Raw genomic sequence first — 22,110 nt, 5'->3', positions numbered from 1 at the left:
AATTATACCATTATACCGCATGACCTTTCTGAATCTTTGTAATAAAAACACAATAGATTATTATTGCATGTTACCATAATATAATCAATAATAATATATAATGTCCTTCCAATTTGACCAGGAGGGTCCTTGTCTTTCCTGCCATGTCTTATGCCTCAAAGTAACATCTTGATACAAATAACTAACATAATATCTAGTCTTTACAATAGAATAACAAAACTATAGCCTGATATTACAAAAGTTTCCCATATCCACTGTCAATATGTATTAAATTATACCTGGATGACCTTTACCTCTCCTGCCCTGTGTTAAGCATCACAGAAGCATCTTGACTAAAATAATGAATACAAATACTATACTAACTTAAAGGGCCAATATTACACTATTTTCTGATCTATGTTATAATGTTGTTTCCTCATCACAAACATATCTGGAGTTGTGTTTTGTTTCATTTGCGCATGTTTAACACACAAATCTTGTATATTTAGGCCGAGTTCTTCTCTCAAACAGAAAACTTTGTGGACCACCTTGTGATGTCATGTGGTAATACAGGAACTGCACCAATGTATTTTGAAACACATACACCTTTACTAGAATCATTTGGATCATTTCAGCCCTTTAACTACTAACCTGAAACCTGATGTTCGTGACATCACAAGGTGGAACAGAGCATTTTGAGCTTTGGAGATGTAGATGAACTGATAATAAAGGGGCTACTTAAAGGTTGTATAGAGGATTTTCCAAGGAACGAGAAATCCAGCGACTGTTTGTCCTTTTTCAAATGTTGCGCATGCGTGAAACCACCCCCCCTCCCCTACAGCTCCTACGTAGAAACGCCTCCTCCCGCCTCCTCCTTTACGCCAGAAACAGGTTTGTTTACAGCCGGTGCGCTGCACATGACTTGTAAACAACTAACTACAGTGTTGGTTAGGCAAGGCGGAGAAGTGAGGAGCGGGGGGAGCGGGTGTGCGGACATTTCGTGCGCGGACGAGAAGTGAGGAGCAAAGAGAAGAGCGGAGCAGGGAGCAGGGAGAGGAGAGAGGAGAGGGGAGCGGTGCCCGGAGAAGTGAGGAGCAGGGAGAAGAGCGGATCGGGCAGCGGGGAGAGGAGCAGGAAAGGGGAGCAGAGAAGGTTGCGCGGAGATTCAGTGCGAATGAACTAGCTACAACACGCAGCAGCAAGCGGACTCTTTCTTTGCCTTGAAAATTACGTTTTCAGACATAGGATATCGCTTTCGTGTCCTGAAAAACGTTTGACTAGCTCTTGGAAATAAAGTACGTTTTCATAATAAGCAGAAGTGACCTGTCCAGGAGTAATTTGTGGACCAATGCGTCAGTCTTTAGACCTCTGCGTCTGCTTCAGTTGCGCCATTCGCTGGAATGAATCTTCAAGAATCACCTTAGTTTGGCTTCGCTGCTTTTCCCCTTGTCTTCTTCTTTCAGCGACCTCAAAAACGGACTTTCTTTTGCGGCTAACTGCTCCTGGATTCTTGTCGCCATTGCAACAAACTTTGTGCTAACTGCGAGGAAGATATAGGTCAAAAAAAGCCGCTAAGAACTGTTGCGTTGGTGGAGTAAACAGCGTCTGTGCGGCTTGCGTCTGTGGACTGCGTGACAGGCGTACGTAAACCACGTACCGGCGGCGCGCAGGCAAGTCAGTTACGCTAGAAACGTAGGGAGTTTGATTGACAGCCTGTCAGCTAACAGATAACGAGGCAGTGTCGTTATCTATTGGCAAATGTTTAGCCCCACCACGTCCAGAGTTGATGAATTTTTATTCTCTTTTTTTGGTCATCATAATTACAAGGCTACTGCACCTCTATAATGCTATCATTGACAATTTGAAACAAAAAAAATCCTCCATACAACCTTTAAACGTGTGAATGGCACAAACTCCAGAAACACTCCAAAACTCCAGGTATGTAGTTGATGACCTAACAACATTATAACATGGCTTAAAGCTCACAAGACTCAATACTGTGTAATATAGGACCTTTAATCTTACAAAGTATCTTTTCTGTTTTGCCAACATTTGCTGTAAGAAATATTTACCTGGAATACCCTGGTGTTTCCTGTTAAATTGTAGCAGCATCTCAGAGTGAGTGAGAACAACAGTGCCTCCTGAGTGCAGCCTGGTGGGCAGTCCTGGCCTGTCACGCCTGACTGCTCTACTGTACCCGTTAATAAGGTCAGAGAGTATGTGTCGCCAGGGGATACGAAGCTCGCACTTCCTCCTGATAAGAGCTCCTCCTCTAATGGGCTCTTCAGTGTTCAGTGTGCTGTTCACATTAGAAAACTGGCCCTGAGTAAAGGCCCCTCCGTGCTTTGTCTGGGCTTTTTGTAAGTTGTGTGCAGAGCACTACATAGCACATCTGTGCTTTAGCTTGGTGATATTTCATACACAAATGTCATGGTCGCATTTCCTAAGGGAGTTTTGCCTCAACAAAGACTTAAATAAGGTTAGTTACATCTTGTGAGACTTGTCCAGAGGACTCCATTTTTTTTTTATAAAGAAAGTATGAAGCCCTTTTAAAAGCAGGTATTTTTAAGTGCTGATTGAAGTTAATGCATTACAAAATTGATCTTTACTGTAAAAAGGACACAGTGATCAACAAACATTTCTCACAGAAATATTTCCTCAAAAACAAACAAATAATGTTTAGAGTTAACTGTCAGTGCAAATACATGTAACTTACTTGTGTCTCTCTGTCTCAGGTTCTTCCAAAGTTGTCATCGTCCATCACACATGAAATCGACAGCATCTTGGGGAACAAGCCGTACAGTAAAAAGGACTACCGCTCCTAACCCCACAGGCTCCGCCCGGCAGGGCTGCACCGGGCTGCACTGCAGCGCCCACCTTTGCCTGATCCTCTGTTTGCTTGAGCTTTTACTGAATGAGACCCTGGCGCATGAGTGTGGCACATGGGCCACCCAGGGCTCCTCATCTAGAGTTACAGGGAAAAGAAAAGAAAAGGGAAAATCATCACCTCCAGAAGGACACCAGACTGTGAGAGAGCTGCTAGTGAAACGCGCTCGTATTTAAATCAGTAACATTCAAAGTCAGCTGGAAGTATTAAAACTGTAGAGAAAATACATTTAAAAAAGAAGCACATGCTTGCTCGGCATTCAGATTTGTTTTTGCTTTTTATTTTGGAAAAAAAAAACAATGCAACTCAATGGAAGATTACTGTAGTTCATTCTGTATGAAATACAAGCGGTACTCAGTTGCACATGTACCAGAGCCATGCATTTGTTCCTGGGACGTTCTGTTTACAAACACCTGTGTACTGTAAGTCTCAGTCCAACTCTTTGTGTTGTCTCCATAGTCAGTGTAGGTGCCCCCTAGTGGGCCAACAGTCAGCACTTTAGTCTGTAGTGATTTGTTGAGGACAGAATTGATCGTTCAGTAGTATTAGATGGCAGCCATTGCACTAGAGGATCGCCTCCCGCTAAGCCCCTCCCCTTTGATGCCCATAACCCCGCCCACCCTGACTGTGCAATGGGTGATTCTGGTCTGCATAGGTCAGGACTGAGGCTGCTCCCTAAAACTGAACTTATACAAAGTTAAAGGGTCTTTAGGAGCAGAGTAATCGCTGCAAAACAACATATTTATTCATCCCTCTCCATAGAAGTGCTACACTGTGTATCTGCCTCTGCTTAGGTGTCCTCGAACACCACTTATCAGCGCAGGCTTCTACATCTCATGGACGATTTTTCTTGATCGACTTCTGTTCAAGTATTTTGCCTTATTTTCTTTTACGTCAGACTGTGCTGTGAGCTCCAGCGTAGACGGTCATCTTAGAGGTTCCTCTGTGCTCTGTCTCCCCAGTAGAAACAGGAACTAGTGCGATTGTTATTGTCCTGTAGGTGGCGCTGTTCTCGGCAGCAGCTCAGGGAATGAAACAGTTTGATCTAAAATGTTTCCGTATCACCTGGATCGTTCCTCGGATTGGAAAAAATATATTGTATTTTATATGCAAAACCAATAACTGATTTGTTGACCTTGCTCTATGATGCATTCAAGACAGTAAATCTAATATTATGCAAAAAAATCATTATTATTTACTTCAAAAATACTGGTATAAAACATGTGTTTATACTTTAGGTTATTGACAAATACAGTTTATCGATCTCAAATATCTATAATGATAATAATTACATTTTTCAGTTATATACAGTTGCAAGAGAAAAAATATCTTAACATTTAAAAAGTTTAAGTATATTTTTAGCTAACCCAATCTATTTTTTTTTTTTTATGTAATTCAAGCATTTCATAGTAATATCTTATCTTTACACTGGTTTTAGTTTGTATATTAATCTGAATGTTGTAAGACCTGTAAAGGAAGGATCCAGGTGCCATGGAAACGTGGTTAGTCTACTGTAGTGCATAGATGGTCCGGAGGTGGTGCTGACACTGGGGAGGACCTGTGAAACTTTAGTGAGGCTCGAGCCAAAGATTTCTGAGTGTGTCTTCACTCACTTCTGCAAGGTTACATAATCTAACTCATCTTGGCGCATGTTCTGTCCAGCTCGCTATGTATCTACTGTATGGACTCCACGTATATCTTAACTTGATCATGCTGTTATACTATTAAAGATAAGGCCTCATATACACAATGCATAGTGCTGATAATTGCTTTAGGTTGATAAGGAGTGTCTCAGGCAGCGGGCAGCCTGGGACATACCACATGCGTCTTCAGTAAATGGGTTTACATGCACTGGTATTTTCTGGTTTGGACTAAGACTTAACTTGCTGGTCAGTCACTGTATAAGTCTGAGTTTTAATTCTTCAAACAGTTCAGCGTGAATCAAGTTTTATGTAAAGTTCTTCTTAAAGTAGCTTCTGTGTTTCCTAATTTCACCCTCAAATTTGTCTGCACTTCAATATTTTTATTCCCCACAAATTTCTGAATTAAAACATTTGGCTCAAACTGATGCCATGAAAATTTGCATATCAAAATTTCTAAAGTATCAAAAAATTGACTGAACTTTTTAAGCGTAACCCCAGTTTGTCCATTCCTGTCCTTTCAAATGTTTTATTTGATTTCTCAATCATTTTAAGATTAATGTTAGAAATTGGCTAAAGCTTTTCTTAAATAACTCTTTTTGTATACAGGACATATGAATACCTTTTGTATTGTTTTTGAACGCATGTTATTGCCCTTTCACCATTATCATAATTCTGTTCAAAACCAGATCATACTGTAATTTAAGTGCATGTAAACCTATTCAAACCTAACTGTGATCAAAGCACAAGCAGCATGTGACCATTCAAACGCATGGATCCTTTTCACTACAATACCCACAAGACAACGCTCCTCCGCTTACTAACACGTCCTTTAACCAGGCTTAAGTAACAGCTGCGAACTACAACAACAAGAAGAAAAAAAAAAGACAATTCAAGTGTTACTTTAGTGTGAATGGACTGCGTGAGCTAAGAATTATGGGAACTCAAAATGGACGTCACTGTGTGGGCTTTGTTCCTCTCGTGGTCCAACTTTTCCTGGTGATTTTAAAGCAACCGCCAAGTGATCCGTGTTGTGTGTGCGTAACTGCTTAGGTCAATGTATTAGTTAATTCTCGTGTACCTTTTCAGTTTCTTTTTTGCAGTGTCTTTTACGTCTGGGTGATAAAAGTGTGCAAGCCAATGATGTTTTTCTTGTAAGAAGAAAAAACTCTGAAAACATGTTAAGTCTGTTCAGTTTGTGTGTCTTAATATTCTCATCAGGGACAGTAGAGAAAAAGTCACTTAACTCGAGACTTAAAAGTATCGCTGTGCATTTTGCTCGACCATCAGTGTTATCTCGCGGCTGATGTCTGAATGTACGGGCCAGAGGGACAAGTCTGCTGTGAAGATGATACAAATAGCAATGATCTTTTAAACTGTAGCTAAACTAAACAACACCTCTATAGTTTCTCTAACTATAACCAAATAATATTACGTAAAAGAAGTTAAAAAAAAAAAAAAAATGTGGTCAGTGAAATTACTCTAGAAGCTGTGGAAACTTTCACTTTGTTAAGAGTAACTGACTCTAGACATAACATTTGGTTTAAAATGTGTCATTTGGAAAGACAAAACATTAAATAATGCACTCAATCTGTTATTTTGAAAGACTAGATCACAAAGATTGACTCGTTTAATAAAAAAATTATTGTATTTAAAAGAGTGATGCTAGAAACCCAAAATAATACATTTTGTCGACATAAAGGTTTTGTCACTCAAATAAGAGAAATGTTTGAGTCTCTACAAAGTATTCTGTAAAGTACCTAATGTCCATGTTGTAACTATTACCCAAATGCAGTTGTGTTGAATGCTGTGCTAAAGAAGCACGGCAGTCTCTTCAATCAAGTGTTAGTCAATTGATTTTATATAATTGGCAATGAAATATTAGGCAAAATCAACCAGCAGCCAGTCCCATGTGAAAGTCTGAGCCTTCTCATCTTTCACAACAAACTGTCCTTTTGACCTGTACATTCTTCACATGAGCCGCTCTCTCACACTGTGCTAGCCTGACTATGCTATTGGGAGGTTAACACACAATGTAAACCAATGATGACAGGCTTCATCATAATAAAAGACTGAATATTAGAGTTATAAAAATATGCTTTAAGAGGTCTTAGTTTCATCTTTATTATTGAGTTTTGGAGTGAAACTGACCCATAGAGGGATAGAGCTTATTTTCCAGAAGGATCTACATTTAAAAAAAAGAGTATATTTTTATGTTTTGCAGTACAGAAAATATCTGTTTTTATTTTTTCGTCATGCATTTTTCCTATCAGTATTGTAAAATTCTTAAGACAGACTAAAGAACTATTACTTTGTGTTACGTATGGGAAAGGTTGTAGTGAATGCAGTTGCAGGCTAACTTCATCTTAACAGTCTGCCGTCTCTGTACATATCTTTGTAAATATTTCTGGTTGTGATCACCTCGGCCTTTTTTAATTTTCTTTTGCAGGCATTGCTATCTGCACTGTGCTTGGTCTGACTTTAGACAGGATGTACAGCTTCAAACTCCAAATGAAAAACTGAAAAAATTATAAAAATCAGAATGGTAAAACCTATTGTGTTTGTCTTTATTTTAATTATATTGTGGATTATTTCAGTGATATCTGGTGACTCATGCGAAGGGCATTTTAATCAATTCTGTGCTATAGTAGTTGACATATTAATCTACATCAGAATGTAACTCAAAATAAACATGGTACAAGTATCAACATATAAAGAATGAGCTGCGTTTTGCTGCAAATGGAAACATGCTTCCAACAAAATGAGACCTGGGCCCTTGTAGACAAACTAGGAAATAAATTAAGAACAAGACTTGTACTGTATATAAAAGGAAAAAAGAAAGATGGGATGAACACTGGCAATTTGTATAGAAGAGTGCTGCTTCTCCACAGATCAGACCTGTGATTTGCCCAGATGTATCACCTGCTTGTTACCATGGAAATAGTTTAATGCCATACTCTGGAACATTTCATGCAAAGTATCTCCATGGACAAGTAGATGGCAGACTCCACCAGAAAAGTTACATAGAGGATCTTTAACGTACCCAGTTCGCTCTGATGTGCCCAAATAATACACACATTTAAATCAACAATATGCCATTTTAATCTGTATTATAACATAAATAAAATCAATTTATACATTACTTTCAATGAAAAACATATACATTTGTGCTTTACTGACATTGTACAAATCATGTTTTAAGTAGCACCATTGGAGTCTGTGGATTGAACTTCAAAATAAAACAGAAACAATAATGTAGGAAATTAATGTGTTTGTGCTATTGCTTTAAGACAGTACAAAAATGTATAAAAGTACAAAACGTTTGACAAAAATAACGAAAAGTTTGTTGCACTCATTACATTACGAATACACATTATAATTCTCCAACATTTCCATTATGAACCAAGCTTGTTTGTAAGCACCAGAAGCCATTGCGCTGCAGATAATCCAGGAAAAACTTTGTGGCTTAAAGCAACTTTTAATTTGAAAGCTCTTTAGCTAGTGTATTCTTCTTTGTACAAAATTAAATAGTGCATACACTTATACCGGCCTGTTACAGACCCCTGGGTTGTACTTAAAAGTTCGTTCCACTTTTTAACAATCCAAAAATGTACCAGGCGATGGCAATGTCAGGCTGAAGTTTCATACAGAGTTCAAAAGCACTCAAGCTTTTCAAAGTGGAGGTTTTGTCTCATTTAGAGTCCAAATTCTTTTACCACAATGTATTCAAGCCGTTAACGCTGTCATGCTAGTCAGTGGGATGCATTCACTCACAAGATAAAAGCAGATCTTTGTCTGGCTTTTACGGGTGAATGTTGCTGCTATAATGAATTGTCTTGCTGTGACCCTCTCGAGTTGCCGTAGGTGAGACGGGGGGGACCATCTACAAAAGAAAATGAGTACAGAGATGACGCCAAAGATACAGCGGAGACTCTGTCAGCACTTACACCACAGACAGTATATTTACTTGTACATCTCCAGTCCTGACATCAGCAGAACTGTCACTTGTGTGAGGCCGTGTTGTGCTACACTGTGCACTAATTGGAAAAGGCAAGATGTTATCAGGCTCAGGTGTAGAAATACTCAGGTCTATTATAGAACCGGGATTATTACAGATTTAGAAGTGTGACAAAGTTAGTTCAGTTGTAGAGATCCAAACTTATTCCTCATTCCTTCCTCGTTCTTATTCCTGCTTTTCAATGCATTCTGAGTATCCTAATTATTCACTTCAAAGAGTTTATATGTGTGTGTGTTTCTGTTTGTTAGTTTTGTTTTTAAAGGGCCCATATTATGCTATTTTCTGATCTATGTTACAACGTTATTTGCTTATCACAAACATACCTGGAGTTGTGTTTCGTTTCATTCACATGTTTAACACGCAAACTCTTCTCTCAGACAGAAAACACTCTGTTCCACCTTGTGATGTCATGTGGCAAGGAAGTGATCCACTGTGTTTTTAAAGATGTAGAATTGTTTGGATATTTTCAGCCTTGGAATTGCCCATCTGTTCTGAGCTAAAATGACATCACTTCATGACATCACAAGGTGGAATACAGAATTTTTAACACAGACTTGACAGACAGATAAAGAGTTACTCGAACATGAGTTAAACACAAACATAACTCCAGGTATGTTTTAAATGAGGTAACAACATAACATGGCTTAAAGCTCACAAGAGTCAATTTTGCATAATATAGGACAGAGTGGAGTTTGATGATGACAGTAATGTTAACAACTAGCATGCTAACAGCACATCAGCATTACTTCCTGGTTTGTGGAGAAAAAACATGTTTTATAATAATTGTACAATTATAATTATAGATGCAGACAAAACACAACAATCTCATTTTGACCCTAAGAGCCAGAATGGGACAATAGACATTTTACTTTAAATGTAGTCCAGGATTAGTCCTGGTTCAGCCCTGTTTTGATCTGCTGGTTTAGTCTGTTTAAATCCCAGGTTAGTCCTCCTGGTTTAGGCCTAGTTTAGAACTGGTGAATTCCCTATTTAGTCTATTTACTCTATTTAGTCCTGGTTTAGTTCTCATTGTTTCCATACCATATTAAAGCAGCTCTGATGTCTGGCCCTTTGTCACCTCTTTAGTTCGGTCATGTGTACATGTGTATTTGTACTGTACCTTCTCGACAGGACGCCCCGATCCAGCCGTGGAGACAGCTGCAGCGGCCACTCCTCCGGTCACACTGAGCCCCATTCTCACACTCACACACCTCTGAACAGCCCGGGCCAAAGCTGTCTGCTCTGCACTCTAGAGCAAAACAAAACAAAAAAGGCATTTATCTCACAAGATATACCTTTTTTTTTGATGTTTTGTTTTGATGAACTACTTTGATAAACCCCTGGGTTGAAATGCACATGAGTGGTACAAATCTCTACTCTTGGGTTTGAGCTTCCCATAATAGGCAACATTTTGAGGACTTTTTTTCATTCAGAAGATAGAAGATTTTGTTGTAAATTATTAATTGCTGTGGCAACTATCCTAATTTTTCATCATTCTGAATCCTAATTATTTGTCTTTGTTACTAGACTCTTGAACTCACTATATTACAACAAAAATCTGCATATTGACTGTATTAATTTAGCAATCACCATCTGTATTTAATATTACTGGGCTGTAGAATCTTGTGATGTCATGTGAAACCCAGCAATTACAGCATCAAGTGTAGTTGTCAGCAGGGGGAGTAGTGTGAAACATCATGTTAAAGGTGATGGTAATTACCAGTGTCACATCTGGAGCCGGTCCATCCCGACGAACAGAGGCACCGCCCAGTCACATGATCACAGGGTCCCTCACAGTCACAGCGCCGTGAGCAGCCTTCACCAAACCAACCATGTTTACACGCTGAAGGGAGAACGACCAAGAATTAAACAGGAAGAAAAATTGGTGATGTTCTACAAAATTCAATTCAATTTATTTGTCCAAAATTACAAGAGCAGGCACTTCACAGGGCTTAATAAAACTGTTGATTCAACCAACAGATTACAGGATCAAAAATGAAACAGTGAAACAGCCATTGGTCAATAACTGACAAGCAAATTAACAGACAATCACAGAAAAAAAGCTTCCCTATGTAACTTTTCTGGTGAAGAATCCACAACCATTTTGTCTTCACAGAAATATTATTGCTTTCTATTACACTATGGCATTGGTAAATGGTAAATGGTTACATTTTTCTATAGGGCTTTTCCACCTTCAAGGCACTCAAAGCGCTTTACAACAAGGAACCACTCACCCATTCACACACACATTCACACACACATTCACACACCAGTGTACGCAGACACTGGCATTCAGTTTATCTCCTTGGAGACAAGCTACCTGGTCAAGTTACAGCTCAGATCTGTGGAGAGGGGAGCTTGCTTGCAATAATAATGCATGTGTTCCAAACATTTAAAATAAATTCAAAATACTTGTTATTTAACGCCATATTGGAACACCCTAGACAAACCAATAACATGTCCACTGAAACAAGCAGACAGCAGACCTTAGCCATAAAACTTACATAGCAAAGCTTTAATATTTACAACATGTGTCTGTGGAAGAAATATGTGAAATTGTACCTCTTTGACAGCGATCTCCATGGTAACCAGGTGAACACATACAGAGACCAGTGGCTGGGTCACACGATGATCCATTCATACAGTCACACTGGAGCTGACAGAGGACGCCGTGGAAACCAGAGGGGCAGGCTGAGGGGCCAGAAGAGCTTCAGGTTAGAAATATGACTTGTATAATCGAAATTGATCTTTATCCAAGTAAAATGGGATGTTCTTTATCCAGCACAATGTTTACTATTTGGGTAAAAACCATTGGAAGAATTGAAATGTTCTCTTAACTCAACATATTACAAAATGTATTAATTCTAAAACTTTTATACAGATGACAAATTGTATTATTTCTCTTGTTATGGATCATACCTGTACAAGAGGAGGATTATACAAACCTCTTCATGTTTTAAACATAACGAAATCCAAGCACTCCAAAGAAGTAAAAGTCGCAAGAGGAAAAGTATAGTTAAAAAGCTTTTATGTAAATGGCCAAAGCCAACATGTTTCAACCATGGCTGCAAAACATCTTCATGTATTGTGTGTAAAATATAAAGAGGTTATCAGAATCTTTCAAACTCAAATGCAAGAGTAAACATGTATGCATTATGCAGTCAAAAATCAATGAAAACAGAAAATGGGAAGAAAGTACGCCTACATGGTTTTCTCCAGGTATTGATATTACATTCATGGAATGGTCCACATTGGCTTTGTTAGACAATTCCTCTTAATGTACCAAGACTAAATTCTTTGTTCCTCTGCAGCAGGAATTGACATGTGGTGTTTCATGTAAATTTGATTTTCCTGAAATTTAAAAAAAAAAATTCATATTGACTTATTGCACTGGTTCCCTGTATAGTTGTAGTGACTCACCATGCTCACACACATGTCCATAGAATCCAGGGCCGCACTCACATGCTCCTGTCACTCTGTGGCAGGTGCCGTTGTTCTGACAGTTACACTTGAGCTGACAGTCAGCTCCGAATCTGCCTGGAGAGCACTCTGTGACGAAGAACAGCAGATACTTAACAACCATCATCACCTTTTACACTGGGGCTCTGGTAAAGTTAAGACATAAAGCAGGGCTGGTAATTATGAAGAAGAAAAGTAGGTGCAAACTGCTGTGAACAATTAATCAGTGTTGTCTGTCTGCGCTGGTTCATCTCTTGTTGAATCATGCATTGACCTGGTTAAGTCCTGATTGACATTTTTAATAATGGAACTTGTCTTATCATCATAGACTGTGAGCTTATCATGCATAAACAAAGAGATCAGTTTGACCACATGATTGATCTGTGGTTAAGATGTTTTTATTTTTTTTATTTTTGAGCTTCCGTGTCTAAGTAATTGATCAATTAAGTTTGTTTTGTAGCTTGGGGCTTCTAATACACCTCCTTTAGCCTTTCATTAATACATTTTGATTTATTCTTTGGTTTAACTTTGGCTTATTCTTAGTATCAATAAATATCAAAGTTAGAAGGACTTGCATGTTTATAGAAATGAAATGTTTTGCCTTTGTATAACGTAAAAAATATAAAATGATTGTGGTTTTCCTAATGCCCTTCTAGGGACATTACAAATGAGCCTTGGCTATAAATATAACAGTGTGTTACATGTAATAATAATTTAATGTTATAGAATGAACATATACTTCCGGTAATTACCGTATACTCCTTGTATCCAGACAGACAGAATATAAAGTCTTCTATGTAGAAACTTAATTAAAGGTGCATTGTGTAACTTTTTCTGACAGAGGTTGCGTCAAATGCTTTTCTCCATGGAGACTCAATTGCTTTGTCAGGAATGTTTCACAGTATGACATTAAACCTTTCTATCTTCATGGAGACCAAACCAGACCAATTTACAGATCAGATCTGTGGAGAAGCAACCCCGCTCACAGTCAGAGCATCTGTTTTTTCTAGGTAAACATAAGGTAGAGCTATTTAATGTCATACTGTGGAACATTCCAGGCAGAGAAACATAGTCATAAAGAAAGACAGAGACAGAGAGACATAGCCATAGCAACAAGCAGGTAAAAAAGTCCAAAAAGTTACATAGTACACCTTTAAGTCTTAATTATAGTCATTTGTAATGCCAAGATTTCAAAATAGATTTAAATACCAAGGAAAATCCGATATCAAAGCCATAACGATAACAAAAAATACTCAATATAAAAAAAAATACTACAATGTAATGTAATTCAAGAACAGTGAAAATGACAATTTGATCTTGATTTTATTTATTTTTTTTTAAGAAATGTCAGATTTTTTTCCTATGATTTTTTTTTTCTATATTGACACTTAAATGAGTATCTAGTTATTGAATAGTTTTGGCATTAATAAGCATTTGGGTACTGATGTTTTTGACCATATTAAATCCTAAAATATTCCAAGCCAGACTGTCCCATCCTGTTACCTGTATCACAACGTTCCCCGGTCCATCCCAGTCCACAGGTGCAGGCCCCTCCCACTGGGTCACAGAGCGCCCCATTACTGCACTCACAGACCTGGGAACAGCCTGCTCCGAAGCGGCCCGGGGGGCAGCCTGAGGGAGCAGCAAACAGCTAAATTAAAACATTGCAAAAGCCAACAGAGAAGAGGAGCTGCAATTGGAGAATAATATGTAAAAGAAATGAGAGAGAACTGGAGTTTGTTGCCATGGTGTTTCTCATTTTTTTTTTCAATCTAATTTATTTTGCACATGTTTTCAGGCTGGCCTTGAAGTGTCAGATTTGCTCAAGTCTGATTTGTATGAACAACGCAGCGAAGAACAGCAGCTGGAATTTTTAATCTTCTTTCATTTAACAGTTTGTCTCCAGTTCTTAAGTTCTTCTTATTTATTGAGAGCATGGCGTTTCTGCTAATCATGAGTTTCAGTTTTTATGTGCCACTGTGAGGACTTTTCAAGATTAAAAAGACAGTGTATTTGATCTTATTAAAATGTTGATTTCCATGACAACTGGAACATTTTTCATCACTCTGAAAACCATGGATATGTGGTTAAACTGTGCAAAAGAGAAAATAGAGAAAGATATATATAGATACATAGATCTCATTTTTAACATCAATATTGTTTAAAGGTGCATCGTGTCAGGTCAGATCTGTGGAGAGGCATCCCTGCTCACAATCAGAATGCCTGTTTTTCTATGTAGTTTTGATATATAAAACATGTAAGTTAGAGCTGTTTAATTTGTACTGTGGAACATTCTGGGCAGAGCAATGACACATCCATAGAAACAAGCTCAAAAAGTTACATAGTGCACCTTGAAAGCCTAAATATTTGTAAGGTGTGAATTGCAGCAGACGCCGTAACAACAATAACAAAAAATAAACCAATATGGATAAAAGTGATCCCTAAAACTACAGAAGTAATGAACAAAATGTATGGTTTGGTGTAATTTTTAGTTCATTATAGTAATTCACAAATCAGTCTAAATAGTCCTCACCTTGTGCACAGTCATGCCCCGTTCTTCCTGGTGGACACAGACAGCGTCCAGTCACCGGGTCATTCTGGGCTCCCTCCGAACACCGTGCCACAGATGCACAGTTCACTCCATACCGACCCAATGGACACGCTGAACACAGGAGAAGTGTATGTGTCAGGACTCATCAATCATCTTAGCCCAGTCATATTTTTCTTAAGACTAAGGAACCTTATTTTAAAGTGTTACCATCATTATCTACACCTCTATAGAGAAACTGAGCCTAAGAAATATTATAAAATGTTTTATTGATCTTTTCATGTACAGTGCAGTCTGATGCTTTTTCACCTCTATACTTAAAATAGTCTAAACATGTGGTTCAGTTTACCAGAACAATGAACAGTTAAGTTTTAAAATGGTGTCTAACAACCAAACAAGTGTGAGCATTAATAAACTGCTTATTATATTATTATCAACAAACCAAGTGATTCATGGGTTGTATTCAAGCCTTTAATAAACATGCTTAATTTGACTATAACAGAAGACGGGTTCATAAACACATTTACAAAGGCTTTATCACTGAAGTTTATGAAGTGATGCTGCAGTTCCTTAATCTAAAGTGTAGGCTACTTTTGTAACCATGAATAATCATAGTATGAAAATGGACCTTTTTATGTCAAGCAGAGTTAAGTCTCAACAAATAAGCTTGTTAATAAGTCACACAGTGTACTTTTGTAAAAGCATATAAAGAATGTAGGCGAGGGATGAATTCAAACTGCATCCAGAGCATGGGAAATCGCAAAAGCCAAGTAGTAAACAAGAATGGGTGTGCCAGTGACTGGTATCAAAAATTAAACTCAGTGAGTTCTAATTTTGAGTAAAGACCCCAATTAAAAAATGAAAGAAAGACATCTCAGTAGCGGCACCTCAAATATCAATTTAAATGGGGGCAATGGGAGCATAGCCACCATCTAAGATCAATATTATGTAGTTTTGTTTAGATTGTACATGTAATTTCAGGTAAAACCTACCTGGAGTTGTGTTTTGTTTCATTCAAGTCTGTATACCCTCTGATCCACTTTTTAATATCATTCAAAAGTAACAGCTTAAAGGTGCATTATGTAACTTTCCTTGGGGAGGATTGTCTCTGTGATGATGTTATTGCGTTGTCTGGAATATTTCACAGTGCACAACTAAAAGTGTCCATTCAATTAAAGTTGTTTTAATGTCATATTTTAGCACATTCCAGGCACAGCAATAACATCTCCATGGAGACAAGCAGAGACAACCCTCCAGCAGAAAAGTTACACAGTGCACCGTTAACAATGTTTTCAAAAATAAAACTGCTATCAATTTGGCTTCACCAAAATGCTGCTCAACTTTGAAGCAGCAGCTATTGTTTTAGCCTTATTTAATCTGCTTTATTCTTCAGTGTACTAGCAAGGTCTTACTCTCAAGTGGTAATGCAAACCATGGGGATTAAAATGGCTTTAATTTGCTTTCCAAACATATAAATTATTCTAGGTGGAATAGGTATTTAAAAACTCCTAGTGACACATAATATAAGAACATTTGATACTTTGATACTTACTAATATTACAGTAAGCTCCTATGAACCCTGCGGGGCACTGGCAGGCTCCAGTAGAGGGTGCACATTTTCCTTCGTTCTCACACTGACAGCGGCGCTCACAGTTGGGACCGTACCAGCCCTCTGCACAGACTGAGACAACACAAATATGGAAACAATGGAAGCAATATAGATATGTGTTGAAATGTGTTCCGTAATAGAGCTTTACATACTCTGGTCACATCTTGGGCCTTGGAAACCTGGGGCGCAGTAACAGACTCCTGACACCGGGTGGCAGAGCTGGTTTGTCTGAGAGCACTGACAGACCTGGTTACAGTTCTGTCCAAAGGTTCCGGGGAGACAAGCTAGAACACATCATTCAATTCAGTATCACCTTTGTAGCCAAAATTCAAAGTAGCAGTCACTTCAGAGGAATTCAAAAGATTCAATTAATTAGGTAAACAGTCAAACAATAGTGAAAGGATATATTGCTTATTTGTACTACAATTATCTTTACTCCTGTAATTTTATGTTAATTTCAAACATTTCTTCTGGGAAGTATTTACATTTGTGGTCTGGTGAAGGCCAAGATCTACATCCTACAACAATGTTCTCAAAATGTTTACACCAACTACCACCTAAAAGAAATTTTGGCTTTCTGAGTAGCACCAGATCTAAACCAGGTCTGTAACAGGACTATTCTGGGTCTAAACTTGGTCTAAACCTACATTACATCATTGTTACAGTAGCTTTAACCAAGAAATGGCCCGAAGGAAAATTCTAAAGTAAATACAACTGACTCTAAATAAAGCAAATATAAAAAATGTAGAAGGCCTTGTGTTCTAAAACAAAAGATTTTTTTTTTCTGGTAAGGAATTGGGCTCTCTCTGTCACACAACAAATGACTGCATATTATTCATTAGATTGTATTTTTCTATAATTATTATTCTAAAAAAAAAAAAATACAAAAAACACAACTAATAGTAATAGTAGTCCAACGTGTCCTCATAACACATACAGTAGGGGAGTGGGCACTCACTGAGTTCACATCCGTTCCCTGTGCGTCCAGCAGGACATCCACACTCTCCTGAGACATGGTGGCAGGACATGCCATGGGCACAGCTGCAGCGCTCGGTGCAACCCATCCCATAAGAGCCGGGCAAACAAGCTAACAGCAAAACACACACTTAACACTCAAAGGCAAAGGACATCATGTTCTACACAAGTTCAAATGGGTTTCATTCAATGTAACATCTCTCTACTGTTCATGTTTATGTAATGAGCTGTTTGAAAATGTGGAGCACTGACACATTTTGACACTGTGGGACAAATAGAAAATAACCAAATGTCAGAGTTCACTAAATTCATCCATACATTTATTCTACAAGAGTTTATTTTTTTTTATTTAATTCAAATAAAGTTAATCATATGTGTTGGCTTTTTAAAAATGTATTTAACCTTTATTTCACTAGGAAAGTCCTATTCAGATTACCAATATCTTTATCAAGGGAGTCCTGGTCAAAACAGCAGCACAGCCATCTTAATCAATAAAATAAACTTGATGCTGATCTTGTTACAGTTGCATGTGTTTTAAATGCACAGTGCCATGTTTGATTGGGCTGATTAGACCTTGTGAGCTTTGAGCATTAGGAGTGAATATATTATGAGTAAAATTTCTGAAGGATTTTAAATAAAGTTTTGCTGTACCTTTGTCACAGAGTTTGCCCCTCCAGCCTGGTGGACACAGGCACTCTCCAGTCTCATGGTGACAGGACGCTCCATGAGAACACTGACACCTGTCTCTGCAACCCGCCCCAAACCAGCCTCGCTCACACGCTGAAAACACATGAAGACACATATTTTACATTAGTCCTGATTAAGACCTGGTTCAGTCCCTGTTTATTCCTGCTTAAGAACTGGTTTATTTAATAAAGTTTGTTTAGACTTGGTTTGCTTGATTTTTGCTGGTTTAGGAGGTACTCGTGTAGTAGTCCTGGTGTAGTACTTCTTTAGTGCTTTTTTTCTTTTTTTTTCTGTAAAGGAAGTAAAGTTATACATAGTTACTCTGAAGTAGCCCTGTTTTAAACCTGGATTGTTCACTTACATTAAACCATTGTAAATTGAATTCTGTCAACTTTTACAAGATTTTTAAGAATGAATAAGTATGAACTAGTGTGCATTTACGTGTACGGGTATGTAGTATGTAGCTCCTCTCTTCAGACAGATAAAAGGCAGTGATTTACAGAGCTAAACAGATTAGTGCTGAATCACTCTTAAATCACTCTTAAAACTCTTGTCTAGATGACAGAAATAAATTTCCTTTTGCCATTGGACCTATGTGGATAACTGAGGTATTACACAGATGTATCATTCATATTAAACACTGTAGGAAAATAGCTATGAACTCTGTAACCTCTATGACCAAGAATAACATAAAGGCATTTATCAAGGCACACTTTAGTGAATAGTTCATGAATATGCTGTGTTGTCCATTCATTACACAAATCACTCAAATGAAAGCTGTAGTTATTTAATTTGCCATTGTTTCAATCCAAGGCCCCTCACCTCTTTCACAGCGGGGTCCAACCCATCCCGGAGCACAGAGGCACTGTCCTGTTTGCCTGTCGCACTGGCCTCTGTTCTCACACTCACACTGCTGCTGACAGTCGGCCCCGAATCGTCCCAGGACACACTCTACACCACACAAACACAAGAATAAAACTGGAGATGTCACACAATACAATGATGAAAAGCTCCACAGTGAAGCTTTTTGCTGAGATGGTGATTTGTGGTTTTCCTATAAAAAATGTGCAGGACCAGCAAGTTTCACACTGCATCCAGGATTAGAGTAAGTCTTAGCGGGCGCATAGACATGACAAGAGGACATAATGGAATCTACTCAAGATGCATATTTCAACAGATTGTAGAAATGACTACTGGTTAAAAGAAGCTGTATCCAATTTTATTTTCATGTACAGATATACTGCTGATATAATGCAGCTCTTAGGATCAAAATAAGATTGAATGCTGTCTGCATTTACTTGTAAAGTGCTTTTATCATCAGCAAACCAGAAAGTAACTCTAAAGCACTGTTAGCAAGCTAGTGAAATAAAAAATGAACACTAAAATGTACTAAGTCCATAAAGTTTTCTTTAGGCAATTTCATTTATTCAATTACAGACTTTCTAACTGCAGAATTCCCAGTTTCTCTCCATGGTGATTACCATTTTTCAGATTAATGCCATTTTGCAAATATTCTAGGTAAAACAACAACATCTCCATGGAGAAAAGAAGAATTATGGTCACTATATCTACTACTCTACATGCTACTATATCCCTTTAAAAATGACCCCTTTCTCCTTACCCAATTCACAGGCTGTCCCGGTCCACCCGCTGGCACATGTGCACTTCCCACTGGTCTTATCACAGGTGGCACCATTTTCACACAAGCAGAGCAGCTGGCACTCAGCTCCATAAAACCCAACAGGGCATTCTAGGAAAAAATGAGCACATAACTTATATTAAAGGTAGGTATATTTTTATTAGATACTTCATATTACCCATCCCTATAGAGACCCAAAAGATGTCAAATAAACATATTGAACTTAAACACTGATTTGACTGAAAATAATTGTAGTGTATTTGTTAAAAATGTAAAACATCCTTGACATGAATGCAAAACTTGTTTATGTTTACATTTTGTATTTTGATTGTCAAGCCAATTATTCAGTCAGATACTAGAATAAGCTTCTCACTGTGGGTTACGACATTCTACAGCTAAAACTTTTACGAAAAAAAAAAAACAAAACAAAAAAACACTTGAAATAAACCCAAAACATCCCTCATATCATATGTCAGGATATGACAGTTTATGATTTCATAGATTCAGTTATGATTGCATTGCTCTATGCTTTATTAAACCAGTGGGAGTGCATGTTACTGCCATGACCTTTGACCTCATCTCATCAGTCCCATATAAAGATGATGTAATGTGATGAGAAAGTACCTTCAGTGCAGTTGGGACCGCTCCAACCCGGGGCACACACACACTGACCACTGGCAGGATGACAGACCCCATTGTTACCACAGTGACAGGTTTGGTTACACCCGTCGCCATAGTGCCCGGTGGGACAGGCTGCCAAAGACACAAAGAGGTTACCCCCCAATGAACCCTGTCCGATCACTGTCCTGACCTCAGAGTGACCTGCAGACATGCTTTGAATTTTGTTACTATAACTTTCAGTATGAATGACACAATATACTTCACAAAGCCTCTGCTCTGGTCTATCACTGGTCTATAGAATGCATAGAGAACTATATTATTTTAGGTCAAAGTGGAAATGCAAAAATTGTATTGTCTGAAATAAGCTTGTTTAAGTTAGATTAATTTCTATAAAAGCTGGGTTTTATTATGTGGTACATCCACACACAGTACGTTCAGACAATTTCAAAAGCTTTTGTTTCTTTTCTGAAAACATCTATCCTACCCATCTGGAAAAGTAAATTAAGCCAAAATAAATAAAACAAACAATAGATACTAACTTTGGTTGCAGCGAGTGCCGACCCAGCCAGCAGGACAGGAGCAGACCCCAGTCACATGATCACACCTGCCCCCATTTAAACAGGAGCATTTTGACTGACAGTCCAGGCCAAAGAAGCCCTGAGGACACGCTGGGACCAAAAACTACACTTTACAATTTGCTCAATTCAACAATGTTAGAAACCATACAATGAATTTGTTTTGAAACTGTCTCGAGAAATTAAATTTTACAACAGTACAATTATATAACCGAGACATTAGCTTAAGTATGCAAGTGAACAAAAAGTATTAGAATATTACACATGATAAAACAATACACATTATAACATTTTTTAACAGACTAATAGAGACATGTGCTTGGATTAAGACCTTTACGTACGTTTTTCACAGTAGGTGCCAGTCCATCCAGTCTGACAGGTGCAGGCTCCACTCACATGATCACACTGTGCGTTATTGTCACACTGACACTGATGACGACACCCAAGACCAAACATCCCCGCTGGACACTCTGAGAAATTATACAGCATTGTTCAGATATGATTTTTAAAAAAGATCTGATGTAATATTATGAATGAATTGGAAATTAGGAATTACAAATGTTCAGATTGTTTGGACATGTACAAAGGCAGGAGAATGAATATGCAGGTTACGGAACTTCAAAGCAGGTATTACTCACTATTCTGTAACAAAATATCTGTTTTTCCCAACACTGCGAATGTGTGGCTAGAATTATGATGAGGTTAGAAGTGCAAGACAAGAGGCCTACGGAAGAGGCGCAGAAGGGGAGATTTTGGAAGCTATTAGAAACAAGAAGATGTGAGATACTTTAGTGTTCTTTGCTGTGAATAAGCATGAGACAATGGAAAGATGTAATAGGTCTGGACTTTACATTCTGTACATAAAGGATATAGGAGCTACGTACTCTGATGACATTGCTGTCCAGTGTAACCAGCTTCACAGTTGCATTGACCAGTCACAGCATCACAACTGCCATCTCCATTCTTACAGTCACAGCTCTGAGCGCAGCCTGCCCCCCAGTGGCCAACATCACACACTGCACAGAGAAGCAAATATTGAATGTTGTGTCATAGCATAGGGCTCACAATTTGAATTGATCTGAATTGAAAAAAATAATTGTTGCAGGTAAATGATCATAATTATTCCTAACATAAGATATAAAAAAGTATATTGTATTGTAATTGCTACTTGTACCATAGAAGTCAAAAGAGATGAATTCATTTTTTTATTATGTGTAAAAAACATAATAAAAAATCTAATTAAACGTGTGTTGTGAAACTTTTCAGGTGGAGGGTCTGTCAAGTGCTTTTCTGGAATGTTTCACAGTAGTGCTTTAAACCTTTCTATCTTCATGTAGACCAAACCAGACCAAGTGACAGGTCAGATCTGTGGAGAAGCAACGCCGCTCCCAGTCAGAATGGCTGTTTTTCTAGGTATTTTTGAGCAATAAAACCACCTGTAATTGAACACGTGTAAGGTAGGTCTGTTTAATG

At 38.1% G+C, this 22,110-nt stretch overlaps 2 protein-coding genes across 11 annotated transcripts in view; one reads left to right on the top strand and one right to left on the bottom strand.

Moving 5' to 3' along the window:
• kcnab2a (potassium voltage-gated channel subfamily A regulatory beta subunit 2a) overlaps positions 1 to 7,058 on the top strand; it is a 149,783-nt gene extending 142,725 nt beyond the window's left edge. For all 10 annotated transcript variants that reach the window (XM_055160200.1, XM_055160202.1, XM_055160198.1 and 7 more), the window contains one exon: positions 2,715 to 7,058. In XM_055160200.1, coding sequence (XP_055016175.1) covers positions 2,715 to 2,804 — 90 coding nt within the window. In that variant the 3' untranslated portion in view covers positions 2,805 to 7,058. The remainder of the gene's footprint in view (positions 1 to 2,714) is intronic.
• Positions 7,059 to 7,729: 671 nt separating this feature from the next.
• megf6b (multiple EGF-like-domains 6b) overlaps positions 7,730 to 22,110 on the bottom strand; it is an 89,776-nt gene continuing 75,395 nt past the window's right edge. The window contains exons 22-38 of the mRNA XM_055160979.1: positions 21,522 to 21,653; positions 20,979 to 21,107; positions 20,602 to 20,730; positions 20,066 to 20,194; positions 19,424 to 19,552; positions 18,625 to 18,753; positions 17,767 to 17,895; positions 17,099 to 17,227; positions 16,293 to 16,424; positions 16,084 to 16,212; positions 14,517 to 14,645; positions 13,487 to 13,615; positions 11,945 to 12,073; positions 11,087 to 11,215; positions 10,245 to 10,367; positions 9,645 to 9,773; positions 7,730 to 8,389 (exon numbers count right to left, since the gene is read on the bottom strand). Coding sequence (XP_055016954.1) covers positions 8,328 to 8,389; positions 9,645 to 9,773; positions 10,245 to 10,367; positions 11,087 to 11,215; positions 11,945 to 12,073; positions 13,487 to 13,615; positions 14,517 to 14,645; positions 16,084 to 16,212; positions 16,293 to 16,424; positions 17,099 to 17,227; positions 17,767 to 17,895; positions 18,625 to 18,753; positions 19,424 to 19,552; positions 20,066 to 20,194; positions 20,602 to 20,730; positions 20,979 to 21,107; positions 21,522 to 21,653 — 2,126 coding nt within the window. The 3' untranslated portion in view covers positions 7,730 to 8,327. The remainder of the gene's footprint in view (positions 8,390 to 9,644; positions 9,774 to 10,244; positions 10,368 to 11,086; positions 11,216 to 11,944; positions 12,074 to 13,486; positions 13,616 to 14,516; positions 14,646 to 16,083; positions 16,213 to 16,292; positions 16,425 to 17,098; positions 17,228 to 17,766; positions 17,896 to 18,624; positions 18,754 to 19,423; positions 19,553 to 20,065; positions 20,195 to 20,601; positions 20,731 to 20,978; positions 21,108 to 21,521; positions 21,654 to 22,110) is intronic.

Source organism: Boleophthalmus pectinirostris, unplaced genomic scaffold (assembly GCF_026225935.1).
Source record: "Boleophthalmus pectinirostris isolate CB_2022bp ecotype Guang Dong unplaced genomic scaffold, ASM2622593v1 HiC_scaffold_3, whole genome shotgun sequence".
Taxonomy (NCBI): Eukaryota; Metazoa; Chordata; class Actinopteri; order Gobiiformes; family Gobiidae; genus Boleophthalmus; species Boleophthalmus pectinirostris.
Note: the sequence above shows the minus strand (reverse complement) of the source record. Positions and strands in the feature narration are given on the sequence as shown.